Source organism: Schistocerca nitens, chromosome 8 (assembly GCF_023898315.1).
Source record: "Schistocerca nitens isolate TAMUIC-IGC-003100 chromosome 8, iqSchNite1.1, whole genome shotgun sequence".
NCBI lineage: Eukaryota > Metazoa > Arthropoda > Insecta > Orthoptera > Acrididae > Schistocerca > Schistocerca nitens.
Window position 1 is genome coordinate 420,225,357 of NC_064621.1, and position 20,771 is coordinate 420,246,127.

A 20,771-nucleotide genomic window follows, 5' to 3' on the forward strand; every position below is an offset into this window, starting at 1 on the left:
TATGAAACGTTATTTGTCTGAGAACTTGTAGCATTGTACTTGATAATGGCATAAAATCCGAAATATAAATGGGACAGAAGATAAATACAGTAATACACAATAAAATTCCGGTTAACTCTTTCAAAGAATATTCCATGACTGTGGCTCAACACCATCGAAAACTTTTTAAACTAAATAGGATTGTTTTTCCATAAACTCCGTCGCCTCTTACCAATTGCACTTCCACCAAATTCTCCACCCATTATCAAACTGGTTTCACTACACTATGTCTGCTAATATAAGGACAGAAAGTGGGCGGTAGTTTTACTGAAAGCAAACTAATATACAATTCTAACAATCGCTCTCGCTCTCTCTTCGTTACACACCCATTCTCTGTCTCTTTATCCCCCCCCTCTCTCTCTCTCTATCCCTCCCTCTCTTTCTCTCTCTCTCTCTCTCTCTCTCTCTCACACACACACACACAAAAACACACGCTCTCCTTCATACTGTGCCTTCCTGTCCCTCTCTCCGCCCTCTCTCTCTCATGCACACACACTCACACACACACACACACACACACACAAACACACACACACACATACACACACAGAGTTCCTACCCCTCAGCTTTCCTTCCTCCATTAACTGCAATGGCGTTTCTGTGTGACCATCCCTCAGTACCTAGTATTACAGATCAAGATCCTATCGACTCTTTCTAACGGCAACTCAAAGTCCGACTTACGTGGAAATCTATCACTGCTCTCACTGAAATAAAAACAAAGGTGAGTCCAGTTTCTTATCAGAATGACATGTTAATGGTGTAAGAACTTTTAGCATTGCACGTGAGTCAAAAGGCGGTCCAAGAAATACTGCATGACTATGAGTCAACACTATCGAAAACTTGCTACTGACTTGCCTAGCCAGGCATTTGAGCATGTGTTTAAATATCGACGGTTAGAGGTAAAATTGCCTAAGATTAGTCTTCTTTACCTGCTTTGGGCTGCCTTAACACATATGAAACGTTATTTGTCTGAGAACTTGTAGCATTGTACTTGATAATGGCATAAAATCCGAAATATAAATGGGACAGAAGATAAATTCAGTAATACACAATAAAATTCCGGTTAACTCTTTCAAAGAATATTCCATGACTGTGGCTCAACACCATCGAAAACTTTTTAAACTAAATAGGATTGTTTTTCCATAAACTCCGTCGCCTCTTACCAATTGCACTTCCACCAAATTCTCCACCCATTATCAAACTGGTTTCACTACACTATGTCTGCTAATACAAGGACAGAAAGTGGGCGGTAGTTTTACTGAAAGCAAACTAATATACAATTCTAACAATCGCTCTCGCTCTCTCTTCGTTACACACACATTCTCTCTCTCTTTATCCCCCCCCCTCTCTCTCTCTCTATCCCTCCCTCTCTTTCTCTCTCTCTCTCTCTCTCTCTCTCTCTCTCTCACACACACACACACACAAAAACACACGCTCTCCTTCATACTGTGCCTTCCTGTCCCTCTCTCCGCCCTCTCTCTCTCATGCACACACACTCACACACACACACACACACACACACACACACACATACACACACAGAGTTCCTACCTCTCAGCTTTCCTTCCTCCATTAACTTAGTAAGTACGCTAAGCAGGCGAACAGTTATCAGGTATTACTCGAATTAGGTTGTTATAAGAAAATACTTAGTTGATTTTTAAGAATGAGAATAAGACATTTTTAACTACCAAAAATATGTGTTGTACATTCACTGCCTCTTGTCATTCTCCCTTTGTCTTTAATAGAAATATTATTTATGGTTACTTTCTGTGCATTATTTATGGTTTCCTTCCGTGTCTTTCTCTGCAAGAGATTTGCTCCTTTGCTATCATTAAGAACTGCAAGGAAGGAAGACTGGGTTTAAAGTCCCGTCAACATCGAGGTCATTAGAGACGGAACACAATCTCGGATTGTGTCAAAGATGGGGAAGGAAATCGGACGTGCCATTTCAAAGGAACCATACCGGTATTTGCCTGGAACGAGGTAAGGAAATAAACTAAATTGTCACGATTTTCCTTAACCAATTGCAGTTTGTTGCTTTGCTTGTCCTTCTACTACTGTTTTTAATCTAAGAAGATATCTTGATTCAAGACTATGGGGTGTAATTAAAGTCCAGCAGTCAAGGTTTACTGATGGAATCAATGGGTACAGCCCTTTTTTTTTTTTTTTTAAGCTCTCCTATCGTCAACTACAGCCTGAAGGTGGCGCACTAAAGGGTCGAAACTGGCAGCTACAAAATAAGTAAAATTATAAGGACGGCTGTAGGCGTTTCACTTTCTCACAGTAATAAACGGCGGGCGATCCGAAGACCTCCTGTCAAAAGGATGGACATACAAAAACAAATTCTCTGTCGTATTTTTATGGCGGCGTCGAGGACCTTTTGTTGGTTAAAAGTTTTTCCGACGCTTCCCGGCGCCAATAAGGGGGCTTAGTAACACGCCTCCATCTAGCACCGAGTAGGCCACGAAGGAAATTTGAAGGGAACAGCTATTCCTCACGGCCATAGAAATATTGGATTTACAGTAATCACATAATCACATAATTATTCTGGTGCCACTGTCTGGTAGTTCTATTCTTCCACAATATGTTTTTAGTTCAAAAAGTAAACGCATAATTAATTTACTGCAGGAAATTTGTATATTAAGGTTATGGTCTTTCTGCACATGAGTGTAACTGAGCGGTGATTTCTGTTTTATCAGATTTGTGATCAGAATTCAGGTGAACTGTTTAAAGACATGTTGTTCCTTTGTTTGGGATGGACGTAATGATCGACTTGATGGTTGACTTGGCCTTGCCAACTTGAGCGTGAGTCGCTCTGGAAAAGTTTTTGATCTACGAATCGAATTAAATCAAGTGGTTAGCGAATTTGATTAGAAAATGACACAGTAAAAGTAGTATGGGACTGATACTTGGGCAGCAACACAGTTGACGATGGGACAATTAGAGGAGATGTAAAATACAGACTGGTAATAGAGAGAAAATATTTAGTGAAAAAGAAAAAGAAATCTTACTATAGATTATAAATTGAAGTGTTTTTGGAAAGTATTTGTGTCGAGTTGTTCTTATATTGAAGTGAAATGTGGTCTACATTATCAGTACAAACAATTATATGGCTAGATCGTTTAAGTAAAGAAAATTAAATGAATCGGAAAGCAAGGAAATTTATGGTACAACTTGAGTAAACAAAGGGTAAATTAATTACTTTTGAATGCATTACGGGAACAGCAGTGATCAATGTCTTATAAATAATTACTATTAAAAACAGTCTTGATCACGATTTATTTAACAAGGTGACCGGTCACCTTGTTAAATAAATCGAGATCAAGACTGTTTTAATAGTAATTATTTAAAGGGTAAATTGATAAGTTAGTCGGATACATCTTGAGGCATCAAGGAATAGTAAATTTGGTAGTAGAAGGACTTTGTATGTATGTGCATATTTGTGTGTGTGTGTTTCTTGTGAAGGTGTCACCAGTCTTCTGACTGGTTTGATGCGGCCCACCACGAATACCTCTCCTATGCCAGTCTCTTCATCTCAGAGTAGCATTTGAAACCTACTTCCTCAGTTATTTTCTGGATTTATTCCAATATCTGTCTTCTTCTACAGCTTTTGCCCTCTACAACTCCCTCTAGTACCATGGAGGTCATTCCCTGATTACTTAACAGATGTCCTATCATCCTGTCGCTTCTCCTTGTCAGTGTTTTCCACATATTCGATTCCTCTCCGATTCTGCGCAGAACCTCCTCATTCCTTACGTTATCAGCCCACCTAATTTTCAGCATTCGTCTGTAGCACCATATCTCAAATGCTTCGATTCTCTTCTGTTCCGGTTTTCCCACAGTCCATGTCTCTCTACCATACAAAGTTGCGCTCCAAACATACCATTCTCAGAAGCAGCCTGGCCTGAAGTATAATCTGTGTTGTCAACCCCGTAGGTAAGCTACACTGTCTTATCTCTGTCATTGTGAGAAAATGAAGCGCCTACAGCCGTCGTTATGATTTTATTTATTTTGTAGCCACCAGTTTCTCCGCTTCAATGCGCCATCTTCAGGCTGCCGTTTTTACCCATTACATTTCCCTCTAGTACTATGGAGATTATTCCCTGCTGTGATAATAATTATTCCATTGCATTAACACTTCTTCTTGTCAGTGTTTCCCGGATAGTAATTTCCTCGTCCATGCTGCAAAGAACCTCCTCATTCTTTACCTTATCAGTTTACATTATTTTTAACATTCGTCTGCAGCACAACACTGAGATGCTTACATTCTCTTCAGTTCCGGTTTTCCCACAGTACATGTTTCACTACGATACAACGCTGTGTTCCAAACATGCATTCCCAGAAATTTCTTCCTCAAATTAAGGCCTATGTTTGATACTACTAGACTTCTCTTGATCAAGAACACCCATTTTGCCAGTGCTAGTCTGCTTTTTTTGTCTTCTTTGTTCCATCCGTCATGGATAATTTTACTGACAAGGTAGCAGAATTCCTTAAATTCATGATCACAAATTCTGATTTCGAGTTTCACGCTGTTCTCATTTCTGCTACTTTTCGTTACTTTTATCTTTCTTCGATTAACTCTCAGTTTATATTCTACGCTGATTAGACGATTCCATTCAACACACCCTGTAATTATTCTTCACCTTCATTGAAGACAGAAATGTCATAAGCGATTTTTATCATTGATATCGTATCACCCTGAATTTCGATTCCGCTCGTGAACCTTTAATTTTATTTCGGTCATTGCTTCTTCCACGTGTAGACTGTGCAGTAGGGGCGAAAAACAACATCCCGGTCTTACACCCTTTCTAATCCAATCACTCTTGTTCCTTCTAGGTTCCTCTCTATGTTGTATTGTACCCGTCTTCTCTTTACCGTACCCCACTCATCTCAAGAGTTTGAAGATCTTACACTATTTTCTACTGTCGAACGCTTTTTGCAGTTCGACAAGTCCTATGGACGTGTCTGGATTTTTCTTCAGTCTTGTTCCGTTTATCATCCGCAACATCAGAACGCTTCTCTGGTGCCTTTACCTTTTCTATAACCAAACTGATCGTCATCTAACAGATCCACAATTTTCTCTTCCTCTACAAAATGATTAACATATTTGTGGACCCAACCAAGGGATCCACCACGTAGAATTACATAAATATTGAGGAAATTCTACGAAAATGTTCTGTATTTAAATTGCTGAAATATTCTCCTCCAGTGACTCGAGCTTCCTAAGTAGGAATTACTCACAAAGACCTTCCACACAGCCTAGTACGTTTCAAGTCGTCGAATGAACTGCTACAGCTAATGAGTTGAATTTGCGTTTCGAAAATAACTCCGAAGCATCCATACCAGCAAACATCTGTTTGTAATCGAGGAAACGCCGTGGTATCAGCTCCAGCGTGAACTGCAGATAAGAAGCGATACTGTACACTTGGCCACTTCTCGCAGACAGCGGCGATACTGTGCAGTAGGGAGCGAGCACCGGTTCAGACATGTGTCCCTCTGTGGTGCAGTTCCTGTTGCTGACCTCCATTGGCTTCTCGCTGGGGGTGAGGGCCTCCGCGAGCGGTCAGCCAGTCGTCAAGGTTGTAGCGGCTCACACGCTTTCACTTACAACGATATTACGCCTATATCTGTGATAAAGTCTTCTCCTTTTGCGATAGCTCGCTCATCCTGGCAGTAAAAATTCGGTCATGACGGAATTTAAAGAGTGACATGTCAGAAAGATTAGATACCACTAGCACAGAGGAAGGACATAATGTAACGCCATATGTTGATTTTATAGATCGCATCGGAGATACGAGCATATACTCATCTTTGGTTACTGTTCAAAATGATTGTAATCTTTTTCAACAGAAATTTCAGTGATATTACAGGAATGTGGTGATTTAATAGGCTCTTTCCCGAAAATACTATCATTTAATTTCTTCAGATATGTACAGTGTCCGCATCTCGTGGTCGTGCGGTAGCGTTCTCGCTTCCCACGCCCGGGTTCCCGGGTTCGATTCCCGGCGGGGTCAGGGATTTTCTCTGCCTCGTGATGGCTGGGTGTTGTGTGCTGTCCTTAGGTTAGTTAGGTTTAAGTAGTTCTAAGTTCTAGGGGACTTATGACCACAGCAGTTGAGTCCCATAGTGCTCAGAGCCATTTGAACCATTTTTTGAACCCCTCTCCCATATAATATCGTTGCTACTATATTCTCCGATAGAAATCGAACGCGGGGCAAACCATAGCGCCATCTGGTTTCCCCCTTCAAGCTAGACGAATTTCGTTCTTTGTAGTTTTTTCGTTTGATGCTTATTTTGTGAGATATTTGGCCCGGTCACTATCAATGGACCACCCTCTATAACCAGACGACACACATTCGCATTCTGAGGGGTTTCTGGAGAGTATGGTCCCCTATTATAACTATTATAGCAATATCTACTACTTTGTTCCATCTCTGATTGCTTATTTTCTGTAGCTGTAAATCGTGAGTGCCAAATAAATTGTACGAGGGCGTGCTGAAAAGTAATGCCTCCGAATTTTTCATGTGAAGACTCTCAAAGCTTATTAAACAAAGCAAACGTTATTATCATTCTACATCTCTATTCTTCATGTCTATGTATTTATTTCTCGACGTAGTGACCCTGGCGACGTACACATTTCTCCCAAGGGGAGATCTCTTTGTTGGTACCGTCACTGTAGAATGTTTGACTTTGTTGATGGAGCCGCAACGTCACCTTTGCCTGCACCGTATCATGTCTGTCAAAGTGAAGTGCTCAAATGTATTTTTTAAGTTTTGGAAAGAGATGAAATTCGGATGAACCCAAGGCGTCGGATATTTGCAGCGTCCTTGTGTGGTATAGGATTGTCATGCTTAAGGAGAAGATGTTCCATATGTGTACGAATTCTTCGAATTCTAAACTCGATTATAGCAGGCTATTTATCACCTACTGTATTGTATGTTAACCGTGGGGCCTAGAAACGGCGGAGAGGCTCCGCCCATCCCCCCCCCCTCCCCCCGCAGCCGCAGTGGTTCACAACCCCACGACGACTACCGCAGTCCACTAAACAACTCCACCGCCCCACCCCCACACCGAACCTCTCTTTCACGGTTATCCTGCGGTTCGTTCCCCAGTGGACTCCACCGTCTCACGTCTCACACCGGACGAGTGTAACCCCTTTGTTTGCGTGGTAGAGTAATGGTGGTGTACGCTTGTGTGGAGAACTTGTTTGCGCAGCAATCGCCGACATAGTGTAGCTGAGTCGGAATAAGGGAAGCCGGCCCGCATTCGCCGAGGCAGATGGAAAAGCGTCTAAAAACCATCCACACACTGGCCGGCTCACCGAACCCCGACACAGGTCCGTCTGGCCGACTCATGCTGGGGACCAGGCGCTCCTTCCCAGTCCTGGAAGCCGTGCGTTAGACCACACGGCTAACCGGGTGGGCCTTAACGACATGTTACGTTACACACCGCTACATTACATGAAACACTTTGCAGCCCTTTAGCGGCAGAGGACTGCAAATGTATAGACAAGAGGGACAAAGACGTAGAATGTCGAAAACTTCTGTATTATTTTAAAAGCTTCAAGAAGTTTCACATATAAATTTAGGGGGCATTACTTTTCAGCACCCCTTGTACATATGGCCATTTATCATTAATTATTCATATAGTGTACTATAATTTTGATATACATTGCGCAGAAGAACCGTCCGTCATCCTTACAAGGATGTAATGAAATTGAGGGTGAAGTTTTTTGAAACCCTGTGAGTACACGGGAAAGGTGCACATACTGTCCTTTACTAATGACAGTCACTGCAATAGTTGCTCAAAGTCACGTCTACAGTCTCAGAATAATAAGCTTTCATTTCTGTGTTATGACACTGCACACCGCGCCCAACAGAAAGATCTCATCGTAGGAAATATTGAGTGATCACGGGCATATGGACTTTTGTATCGAATTAAATGTAGAGTAGGAAAAAAATACTTTGTCCCATAGGCTGATACTTATTCATATAAAAGTAGATGATATAGAGATGATTTACTGCGGCGTGTGAAGGCGGTTTAAAGCCTAGTTTGCAAGTATGGTAGGGTGACAACAAAATGGTTCAAATGGCTCTGAGCACTATGGGACTCAACTGCTGTGGTTATCAGTCCCCTAGAACTTAGAACTACTTAAACCTAACTAACCTAAGGACATCACACACATCCATGCCCGAGGCAGGATTCGAACCTGCGACCGTAGCAGTCGCACGGTTCCGGACTGCGCGCCTAGAACCGCGAGACCACCGCGGCCGGCAGGGTGACAACAGCAAGGTACCATTATATAAATGGCTGTTTACATTGTTTATTTGCTAAGTGAATCAAAGAAGAAGATACATTTTCCCCATACAAATTAATAAAACTCCGGAAAAACGTGCACTGAAAATGAATCAACTTTTTAAATGGGTGGGCTGTGATTTGTTAAAACGATTAAGACGTTGATGTCGTATAATGTGGTATCGATATTCAAAATAACATTATTCTGCCATAGCCTTTCAGTGGTTTACTAGAATCTCTTTAAGCAAATGCACGGTGGGAACTTCGCTGAAAGGAAATGCTTTTCCTTCGTTACGAACGACAAATCAGTTAATAAAATGAAAACATCTCCATAGAATAAAAGATTAATAAGGTAAATGGCAAACGACGAACCTCCAAACTAAAATTATTAGATAAGAATGACGTATATGTATTCTTTAAATGGACGTCAATAAAACTATGGAGCCACGAAATGGTAACATAATTACTACACGTTACGACTGTCAGTTTAACAGCAAAAAGTTAAACTATATAACATTTACAGTCAGAAATTCGAAGGGAGACTACAGTTCCTCATCGCCGGCCGCGGTGGCCGTGCGGTTCTAGGCGCTTCAGTCCGGAACCGCGAGACTGCTACGGTCGCAGGTTCGAATCCTGCCTCGGGCATGGATGTGTGTGAAGTCCTTAGGTTAGTTAGGTTTAAGTAGTTCTAAGTTCTACGGACTTTTAATCTAGTATTTAAATAGTTGTTCCTATAAGAAAAAACCTGAAACTTTGTAGAATTGTGAGGGTTTGATGGGTCACTTTAAGTGCGAAATAACACTAGTTCTCTCGTTTTGCTTCTGTGTTAATATCACTTTCATCAACTCACCCGAGCTAAAAAATTTCAACCGTTCGCTACGTCTGCATAAAACATGACCGACCGTTTCAAGGGACTTCACAAGACAATTCCTTTCAACTACTCTTCCTGCTAATCGAGAAAGGGCAGAGAGATTACACTCGAAGCCAAAGAATCTAATTGTTTACATCGCTGGCGAAGACAGTACTTAAATTGATTGATTCATAATTTTTAGAGAAAACATTTTAAAATTTACTGAAAATATTGTAATCAATTTTATAAAATTTACATCGGTACGTTTCTATGCACAAAGAATGAAAGAAGCAATACACATAATTTGACATTCACGAACAATTAGTTTTGTATGAAGTTATTGTCCTACAAATGAAATGATCGATATCAACTGGCATGAGAGAGATCATAAAATGCATTACGTGTGATTACATTTCACTGTGACTATACCCCTTAAGATTCACAAATTCCCAATTTCCTTTAATAGTACTTTCTTTTGACGTCGTGTTCTTATCCCAACCACGGCTTCTCCTGATGTCTAATGTTATCTTAATATTACAACTTCAACGAACAGCAAACGTTTTAGAGAAGTTTTGTTTATTTTCTCACTTTCAGCTTTGTAGACGCACGTAAATGACAAGGAATTGCTTTAATTTTCAAGGTGGGTGACATCGATGTTACCATCGTAAAATTATTTCAAAGGATAATACTGATGCTACGTATGTGGCACACATAGTGTCTCTATCATCCATTAACACTTCCTTCAAACATTATATCAGCTATAACAGCCTTTGAAACTTAACCCTCCCGAAAACGAGTCCAGCGTGTGAAATACTGAGGATCCTCGCCTTTTAGTGGTCCTAAGAGAAGGACTTATCGAGAATTTTTGAGATACCACTCGTCGTCATTAATATATATATATATATATATATATATATATATTTGCTACCATCGAAACTCTGGCGCTATTACGACTGAAATTACGAAGTATCGTAAAACGTTGAAGAAATTAGGAATTAAATGTTATCAACTTTATTAATCATGTCTATTAAGTCTAGCCGGCCGCAGTGGCCGAGCGGTTCTAGGCGCTTCAGACTGGAACCGCGCGACCGCTACGGTCGCAGGTTCGAATCCTGCCTCGGGCATGGATGTGTGTGATGTCCTTAGGTTAGTTAGGTTTAAGTGGTTCTAAGTTCTAGGGGACTGATGACCTCCGCTGTTGAGTCCCTTAGTGCTCAGAGCCATTTGAACCATTTTATTAAGTCTATGCGAAATGTTTTATCATCACAGCAGACGGTTTTAAAGTGTTAATTACAACGCTTCATTCGTTCTAGATGAGTTTTAACGCCATCAACAAAAACTTTTACGACTTTGCTTGGGATTTTACCCTGATTTGTGGATTTGTGGAAACCTGTATAGTTAGCTCCAGCCCCATCCACGGAATTCTCATCGATGCCTTTGTTGCAGGTGACTCAAGAGGGCGGTGGCAGTTACGTTTTCGTGACGACTGAGAATGGTGAACTACGGGGCACCGTGACCACCTCGCTGAATGGGACGCTCTACAGCAGGTTTCTCGGCATCCCGTACGCCACACCCCCTCTGGGGGATCTCAGGTTCCGCGTAAGTATAGACACTAAATTACTCGTGTGTCTTACACCTGCTTCAAGCTTTTGTAGTTCCATTAAATTTGACATTATCAGGCTGACTTTTGGGAGCTATTTCAAATACACCCTTTTATTCACAAATTTGTTGATCACATTTGGTGGATTTATGACAATCTGTTTTGACTCTAATGACTCTCACCACGAAAGTAACACGTCAAGCCGTGGTCACTTAAAATCAACTCTATTTTGACTTCAAGAGACCATGGGAGTACCATATGACATTTCGACATGTTACTTTCGTAGCAAGATGCTGGTTAATTGGCATAAATTCACAAAAACTGTTCAAGAGATTTTTGAGTAACAGATACACTACTGGCCATTAAAATTGCTGCACCACGAAGATGACGTGCTACAGATGCGAAATTTAACCGACAGGAAGAAGATGCTGTGATATGCAAATGATTAGCTTTACAGAGCATTCACACAAGGTTGGCGCCGGTGGCGACACCTACAACATGCTGACATGAGGAAAGTTTCCAACCGATGTCTCATACACAAACAGCCGTTGACCGGCGTAGAATGGTGAAACGTTGTTGTGATGCCTCGCGTAAGAAGGAGAAATGCGTACCTTCACGTTTCCGACTTTGATAAAGGTCGGATTGTAGCCTATCGCGATTGCGGTTTATCGTATCACCACATTGCTGCTCGCGTTGGTCGAGATCCAAAGACTATTAGCAGAATATGGAATTGGTGGGTTCAGGACGGTAATACGGAACGCCGTGCTGGATCCCAACGGCCTCGTATTACTAGCAGTAGAGATGACAGGCATCTTATCCGCATGGCTGCAACGGATCGTGCAGCCACGTCTCGATCCCTGAGTCAACAGATGGGGACGTTTGCAATACAACAACCATCTGCACGAACAGTTGGACGACGTTTGCAGCAGCATGGACTACCAGCTCGGAGACCATGGCTGCGGATACCCTTGACGCTGCATCACAGACAGGAGTGCCTGCAATGGTGTACTCAACGGCGAAACTGGGTGCACGAATGGCAAAACGTCATTTTTCGGATGAATACAGGTTCTGTTTACAGCATCATGATGGTCGCATCCGTGTTTGGCGATATCGCGGTGAATGCACATTGGAAGCGTGTATTCGTCATCGCCATACTGGCGTATCACCCCGCGTGATGGTATGGGGTGCCATTGGTTAAACGTCTCGGTCACCTGTTATTCGCATTGACGCCACTTCGAACAGTGGACGCTACATTTCAGATGTTACGACCCGTGGCTCTACCCTTCATTCGATCCCTGCGAAACCATACATTTCAGCAGGATAATCCACGAGCGCATGCTGCAGGTCTTGTACGGGCCTTTCTGGATACAGAAAATGTTCGACTGCTGCCCTGGCCAGCACATTCTCCAGATCTCTCACCAACTGAAAACGTCTGGTCAATGGTGGCCGAGCAGCTGGCTCGTCACAACACGCCAGTCACTACTCTTGATGAACTGTGGTATCGTGTCGAAGCTCCATGGGCAGCTGTACCTGTACACGGCATCCAAGCTGTGTTTGACTCAGTGCCTAGGCGTATCAAGGCCGTTATTACGGCCAGAGGTGGTTGTTGTGGGTACTGATTTCTCAGGATCTATGCACCTAAATTGCGTGAAAATGTAATCACATGTCAGTTCTAGTATAATATATTTGTCCTATTAATATCCGTTTATAAATCTGCATTTCCTATTGGTGTAACAATTTTAATGGCTAGTAGTCTATTTTCTAGTTGGTACTTCTAGGACACTTAGTGTGCAAAGTGACTATGATGAATCTGTATAGCGTATAGTGTTGTATTTTCGCTGTTGTTCTTGCAAGTGATAGTCGTGATGAAAAAATGGAGATGGAGAAATACGGTACAAGTGCAAACAATAACGTATGACAGACGGATACCGACAACAGAGTCACATACTCCCACCTCAAGTGACACTTTGAGGAGGTTTGAAAGTTGACACAGGTCACTCCACATCTACATCCATTTCCAGCTAAATACTAGAGATGGAAATTACCCCATGTCGAGCGCACACAATCGTGCGTTAGTATCTTCTGAGATAGAGGCACTTCGCATCCATACTGCTATTATTAAATATTCGCTAATTGTAATTTTTAAATGTTGTGATTTCCATGAAACTACTAATTGGATTTTGAAGAGTTAAACGCCGTTGATTACGTATCTTTTAAATCGACGAATTAACAATAGAAGCTATTCAGCTCCATTTGAAAAGAAGAATTTGATGACGATATCTCTGTAATTAATGTAGCAACGAGAAAAGATTATACGTATAGATGCGCTCTGCCAAAACTACGACCGCACTTCTCTTAGTGTTTGCCAATTGTGTATTTTATGTGCCTAAAAATATAAATTGAATTTTATAAGTAATAAAAAACTAATTGGTTCCACAATTTCTTCGCTTTTACGTAATCAAAGCAATTACTTTAGATGCAAATACAGTTTACAAGCAGAAACATAGAAAAGCTATACAATTATTGGGATTATTTTATACCTCCTTTACTGTTCTTCATCATGATCAAAGGCAAGAGTTTCCTATTATTACTGATAAGTGTGAAACTTGTTTATCAATAACAAAAACATGTTTCATACAAGCTGAACGGAGGTTTTTTGAGTAAATTGTGTTTTGTAGTACTTCATGATAAATATTTATCACTTTTTTTTCATTTCTTTCTGCAATATCCCTCATGTTACACATCAATAATTTGCTAATGAAACCTGAATTAAACATTGACATTTTCAATTTTTTTTTATAAATACTGTTTATTTTTAATAAACAACAGGTGGATAGCTATGTAAAACAAAAATGTTCTGTAGGTTACGTTGCCCTTTATATATCATCAATGAGTTTCTAGACAGTACAACGCTTCTGCTTTCTAAGGGAATCTACATATGTAAACAAGACGATCAAATTGGGTTAATGTTTGATAAGTACACAACACGTATAACGTACAAGTAACATGGTTATGATTTTAACTGTAAAAGACTACTAGGAAAACTACCATAGTCTATGCTTACTTGTGACAGCCTATGGTAATCATTTCTGGAGGAATTTTATGCAATTCATTTGGGTGAAAGGAGACTTGAGAAACCTTTAACGCTTGTGTTTCCCAGCAGTTTTCCGTTCCTCTGTACATATTTCATGTTAGCTGTTTACTACTGTGAATTATTAAAGTAATTGTTCACTAATATTCACACCCGTTAGTACATAGCATCAAATATCCTGCAAACTGGGTGGTATTGGCATGTCATGGTTAGATTGTCAAAATGTGTTAAAAATTTCACGGGAATGCAGTCTACAACAGGAGACATTTTGCTACTTATGTCTCTCACTGACCTGTAAAATTCTCTTCCCAAAATCGTACTTCTTACCTCGGCTTCTTCTACTCCTCTTCCGTTTTCATAATATGATCCTGAAGTCCTTTGTACATATTATTTCCACCTTTCAGCTTTCCCTCGTTTGCTTAGTACTGCATTGTCATCTGAGTTTCGGATATTCATACAGCTGCTTCTTTCTTTCCACAGGTTTTTTCACTTTCCTATAGGTGGCGTACTCCTACAACTTTTCGTTTTGCTTACTTCCTTTCTCCTTTCATCCATTCAGTATAGCGTACGTTAACTGGGAATTTCTGGTGGGTGTGACCCTCTTCCGGATTCACTATTTCATTTCTCTAAGCTAACCATTAAAATTCTAATGTATTTTTAGCCAGTTACAATCAGTAACTGCCTAATGGATTTTATGAAACCATCAAAAACATCTGGTTCTTTCTGCTTATCCAAGTCCCTCCTCTTAATTTCCTATGTTAATGCAACCGATCTAGTTTTTGTTTGTGTTTCATAACTAACGACTGCATTATGGCGAGAGTTCAGATCTGGTTTTGGAATTATTCAGCAGTTTTAAAGTATAGTTTCTAAATCTTAAACATTCCGGTGTCTCCATGTCTCTTCCTTGTTGTTTCCTAATCCTTAAAGCACTTGGTTACATTGATTAAATTGTGTTGTGCTCTATGCAAAAGTTTTACCAAACGGCTGCCTATTGCACTGCTGCCCATTAGCAATATAGGACTCGACAAACCACGGGCAGAGGGAAAAAGGAACTATGTCCCCACTTTGGTGCTCTTTGCAGCTACCCTATAGGTAAGGTAGCTCAAGAAATGCGTCGAAAATTGTAACAATCTGTCATAGCCATTGGTGTCAAGCTTAGGGTACAGTTCAGGGCGGTCGCCGACTTCATCCAAAAGGGCGGCCACTGACGTCATGCTGTCAAACGGCCGTCACCCACAGGAATTGCTTGCACACGCGCACACCTCGAGAGCCTCGATTCTAGTGCCGGGCGCGAAGACGTTCTTCCGCATGCGGGAGGTTTCACGCCGCTTCACACGGAGTTTTTAACATGCTGCCATTGGACACGAATAGCGGGAAATTCAAGTAGGTGGATCGATCTTCCGGTTTAGTTAGCATGTTCTGATATAAAGGTTGTCTCAAACCTTTCGGGACAAATGAAAAAGATGATAATTTGTCGGTAACCGATCATACTGAGATAGGAAAGCAATGGTCGGAAATGCATATTTATTATGTTGTGGTCATACACAGCGTACAACGCTTAACAACATCGTAGCTCATAGTAATTGTTCAAAATGACGATCACCAATCTCAGTGCTTGTATGAAAAGGGTGCATGAAGTTGTGCTGTACAAAAAGATCCCTGATGTCTGTTGTACCAGCTGACGGGCAGCTTGGACCCTAGCAAGCAGGTCGTCATAAATTTCTATGTGCGTTTCGAACACCAACGTCCCGACGAAAGCCCAGAAGAATAAGTCCATAAGTATGAGATCCGGCTTTCGCGCTGGCCATGGGACAGAGCGTCCCTTTCTGGCCTTGCGAAGAGTCTACATGTTGTTTAGGTGCTCGCTGGCGTTAACATCGAAGTGGACTGGTGCATCGTTGTGCTGAAATCGCGTTCTTTAGCGGACAACAATGGGACAGTCTCCAAGAACTGTGGCAGTACATCTCGCAGGAACACGAGATAAAGTGGACCAGTCAAATGGGCAGACAGTAAATAAGGGCAATGCTGCCCATACATTAACAGAGCATCGTTGCCGACGGTCACCGATGTGGTTGGCGTGGGGATTATCCTCACTCCAGACTTGGCTTTTGCGGTTGTTGGAATCACCATCAAGGAGGAATGAAGCCTCAGTCGTGGGCAATACAAACTGTACGCAGTTCGGCACTACAGCACTGCGGTGTATAATCGATTGACAGAAATGAATGCGTGGTTCGCACACATTCTTTGTGATGGGAGCGTAATACCTGTTCCACCAGTACTCTCCACACTGTATACTTCGAAATGTGTGCTTCACGAGCAAGTTGACAGATACATATTGCTAGATGGCTGGTTAAACGATCCAAAACCGTCCACTCAATGTCTGATGTTCGGATATGTCTTTGGCGGGAACCTTTCCAGCTCTCTGTCTCGTTAACGACCTCATTTCCCGTTTGTTGGTATCCACGGTGACAAACTTCTTCCAGCTGGGATGATGGCTGTTAGGATAACGTTTTCTGTACGTTAGTGTATTAAATGCATGCCTGCCAACTCTCGTGATTAGTATTTTCCATTTTTGACTAAGTGTCATGCGCTATATACGCATCACCGTGATCACATAACACGTTATCTGATGCAATGGATACAAGACACCATGGATAGTGGCGTGCATGCGGCACAGTTTAATGCGCCCATGCGATGCATGTAGTCGTCACATGACACAGGTGCTATGAGCCAAGTTGTGTACAGTAAGTTTGTTTGGTTGTTAGGGGCGTACACTAACACCTGCTGCCTGCTCTAGTGTAGGACACTGGTGATCCCTAGAGAGTGCGGCAGAACTGCATGCACCGTTGCAATACATGCGTTGAGACTGGCGGTTGTCGCATTGAACAGTTACTATGACCTACATCGTTGTAATGCTTTGTACATTGTGTATGTCCATGACACAACAAATATACTTTTCCAACCATTGGTTGTGGATCCACTACCACCTGTTTCCATTTGACCCAAACTGTTTGAGACCCCCCGTATTTGGATTCTCAGAAATTATAATATTCTTATTTTCATTAGATGGAAATTCAAAGGAAAAGACAATTGTCCAGAGTCTATTGCTGTCTTTGGAATCCGTTGTCTGAGTAAAGCAGGCAAATTTGTCATAGCGAACTATATGTGTAATACTGGCCTTGTATTTAGTAGGATACAAGCATATTTTGTAATGTGAGGAGCTTAAACTATTAAAAGGCCATGGGAAGCTTTGAAGATTAGGCATGAACTTAAATTAAGAGAAATGTTGTCGATTTTGACCCGTCTGTCGAGTGTATCCTTCGCCAACTCTCTTCAGCGTAGAAGCTTCTGCTGGCGGTACAGAGAGGCTAAAGAAGTGCAGAAACACAGAACGTGTTTCTAATCGTTGAGCGCGCCAGACATGGTTTACATCGTGGTTGGTATACGCTTAGAAGCGAACTGGTGCACCACACGGAACGTGCTCCTAATCATGACTCACGACTGCGGCTTTCTCCAGAGGCAGTTACCAGCTCTACTTCGCTCGCTAGTCACACCATTTGCCTACGAAAATGTCTGATAGTAAAATTCCCATGTTAACCCTATTAATACGCTCATTTCCTCTCTTCTCCATATGCTAGTCAGGTTCTGTTTGTGGTATGTGTAAAAAAAATCGCAAGTACCCGTGAACATGACGCAAGTTAAAAGTAAAGTTCTATGTCCACTCAGTAACGAATCAGCCTATAAAAGTTCCATTACAAGTAGTGCAAAAACAAATCTACGATAGTCTTTCACATATGGTAAAAAAGTTTCATCCTCACGTTTTAGTGAAACTCTAGGTTCAGTCTTGGAGGGTAACTTGTTTTAGTAGGTAGCAGAAATTTTTGGAACACAAGACTTAAAATAAGTAAGTGGAAAATATCTCAGTGCAAGCTGTCTTGTAGATAAATACAGAAGCCAGAAAAATAATTTATTTACTGCCATACTACTTTTCATTTTCTGTACTTCATTTAAGTGTGTGTGTGTAAACACAATGTTTATAAGTGCACACAATCATAAGCAATATATGTCAAGGAATTATTTATCCCCAAATCTAGAAAGTTTCTTTAAATAACAAATAAAACCTGAATAGTGATCGAATTACATAGTGAAGCTGAAAACAATCTTGCAGTTCGTTGGTCCATGCTCCCTGGCATGTTCAGAACACTGAACAGACTCACTCCTGAGTATATTATATACCGCCAGTAAATTAATAAAATGTCTCAGAACTTTTTAAAAGATAAAAAAGAATAAAAATATTGTATATAGAAGGACATGAATTAACTATACCTGGCTTGCCCGCCCGGCTAGCCTCGCGGTTTCAACACGCTGCTTCCCGAGCGGGAAGGCGTGCCGGTTCCCGGCACCAATCCGCCCGGTGAATTAGTGTCGAGGATCGGTGTCCCGGCAAGCCTGTGCATGGCTTTTTAGGCGGTTTTACATCTGCCTCGTCGAATGCTGGATGGTTCCCCTTATTTCGCCTAAGTTACACTATGTTGGCGATGGCTGCACGAACACTGTCTCCATGTACATGTACACCATAATTAATCTACCACGCGTCCGCTCCCAGTAGCTGAGTGGTAGCCAGCATGGTAGCTCAGCGTGTTCGGTCAGAGGGTTAGTTGCCCTGTGTAATAAAAACACTGAGTTAATCGATCAATGACGAACTTAAACGGGTGACTTACGACGTCCGCTCCGAGCAGACGCAAGGAACGAAAACGAACAAAATGACATTAAAAAAAAAGAGTGGTCAGTGCGACAGAATGTCAATCCTAAGAGCCCGCGTTCGATTTCCAGCTGGGTCGGAGATTTTCTCCGCTCTGGGACTGGGTGTTGTGTTGTCCTAATCATCATCATTTCATCCTCATCGACGCGCAAGTCGCCGAAGTGGCGTCAAATTGAAAGACTTGCACCCGGCGAACGGTCTACCCGACGGGAGGCCCTATTCACACGACTTTTACATTTTTACTTTACCACGCAAACATCTGGGGCTACACTCATCTGTTACAAGACCCCACGGCTGTGGGGTGAGTGGACTGCTGTTCCCTGTTGTGGGGTTGTGAACCACTGAGGACAACGGCGGGGACGAAGCTTCTCCGTCGTTTCTAAGTTCCCGGTTCAATACACACACAATGCACACAGTACCTTGCTTTGTAACTGCTTACCTCCACCCGCTACATTACCGACAATGATGCATTTTTGAGAGATACTCAATGTGCTGGCGTGTCGAAAAGGCATATATTCGTGTCAATTAAGATGTAATATAAAATTCACCAAATACGGGCGCCGGCCTTTGTGGCCAAGCGGTTCTAGGCGCTTCAGTCCGGAACCGCGCTGCTGCAATGGTCGTAGGTTCGAATCCTGCCTCGGGCATGGAAGTGTGTGATGTCCTTAGGTTAGTTAGGTTTAAGTAGTTCTAATCTAGGGACTAATGACCTCAGGTATTAAGTCCCATAGTGCTTGGAACCATATGAACCATTTTTTAAATACGGGCTTCAACCTGAAATGACGAGATCCGATACGGTGTCGCCAAAGTTCCGCTTGTGACGAGACCACAATCTTGCATCTCATTGGCGGGTTCCTCTACGCAAAACAAAAATCTGACTTGTCTCTTACAGAATAATGTGGAACGTAAAATTTCACGCTGTCACTTCACAAAACTAGACCACCTCCTCGCTCACAAATTCTGTCTCACCCCGTGTGAGGGCAGCTTTATTTCGGAAAGACATGTAACTCTAAGAGCGCTGTTCACTTGGTCGATTTTATGCAAACAATGCCACTGTTTGTAAACACTGGAAGTATTGTCTGGCAAAGTGGATTGAAGACCAGGACAGGATAGCAGCACTGCTGCGTTTATGTTCGAGATCCGGAGAAGTGTACATTAAACTATCCCCACAAGTGTAGAACGGTGTACGCCACGTCATGTGTAGCACAGCAATTGAAATGTGATCGGCATATTTGTTTGACAATACTCGTGGTATTCGTTGACAACGGACTCTAATAAGTCAAAACATTATAACCACTCCCCGCGGTGAAGGCTGAATGCCGCCTGTTGGCGTTAAGGGCACGTGACTCGTAACAAAAGTGAGTAAGCGAAGCAGACACGTCCTGAGGATCACCCTAGTGAAGATAAGTGCCGCAATAGTCAACTGAGACAAGCTACTTTGTCAAAGCACTTATTATTATTATACAAAGCCTGTGAACGAACATCTCGAAAGAGGCGAAGCTGGTTGAATGTTCACGTGCTACTGTCGTGAGCATCTACGGAAATGGGTAGAAGGATAGTGAAATTACCACTAGACACATAGTTGGACGTCCACGACTGTTCATAGAACGTGGGGTTCGGCGGCCTGTCTGCTCTGTAAAGTAGGATGGCTGGTGATTTGTAGCATCTCTGCTGTAAGAGTACAATTCTCGTGCATGCACAAGTGTTTCAGAGCACGGTGTTCATGGTACATCGTTGAACATGGAGCTCCGCCGTAGATCCCCCCTACGTGTTCACATGTTGACCCAACGACATCGTCAATTACAATAGCAGTGGGCACAGGACCAAGGGGATTTGACCGTCGATCAATGGAAACTCGTCGGCTCTTCGTGTGAATCACATTTTTGTTACACTACGTTGATGTTCGTCTCCACAAATGCCTTCATCAAGGTGAAGGGTAGCTCGAAACATGCAGCGCGCCACCGCGCCACGGACGCAGGCTGGTAGGACAAGTATTATGCTAAGGGAGACATTCTCCTACGCATGCGTGGGACCTATGGTAGTAATCGAAGACACACTGACAGCTGCGAACCACCTGCATCACTTCATGCGTCATATCTTCCCCGACAGCGAAGTCATCATTCAGCTGTATAAC

General features: G+C 42.2%; 1 protein-coding gene across 1 annotated transcript in view; it reads left to right on the forward strand.

Annotated features, from left to right (window-relative positions):
- The first annotated feature begins 5,483 nt into the window (after window positions 1-5,483).
- Window positions 5,484-20,771, forward strand: part of LOC126199284 (para-nitrobenzyl esterase-like) — an 87,308-nt gene continuing 72,020 nt past the window's right edge. Inside the window, exons 1-2 of the mRNA XM_049936099.1 lie at window positions 5,484-5,618; window positions 10,631-10,783. Of these exons, the coding sequence (XP_049792056.1) occupies window positions 5,526-5,618; window positions 10,631-10,783 (246 nt within the window). The 5' untranslated portion in view covers window positions 5,484-5,525. The remainder of the gene's footprint in view (window positions 5,619-10,630; window positions 10,784-20,771) is intronic.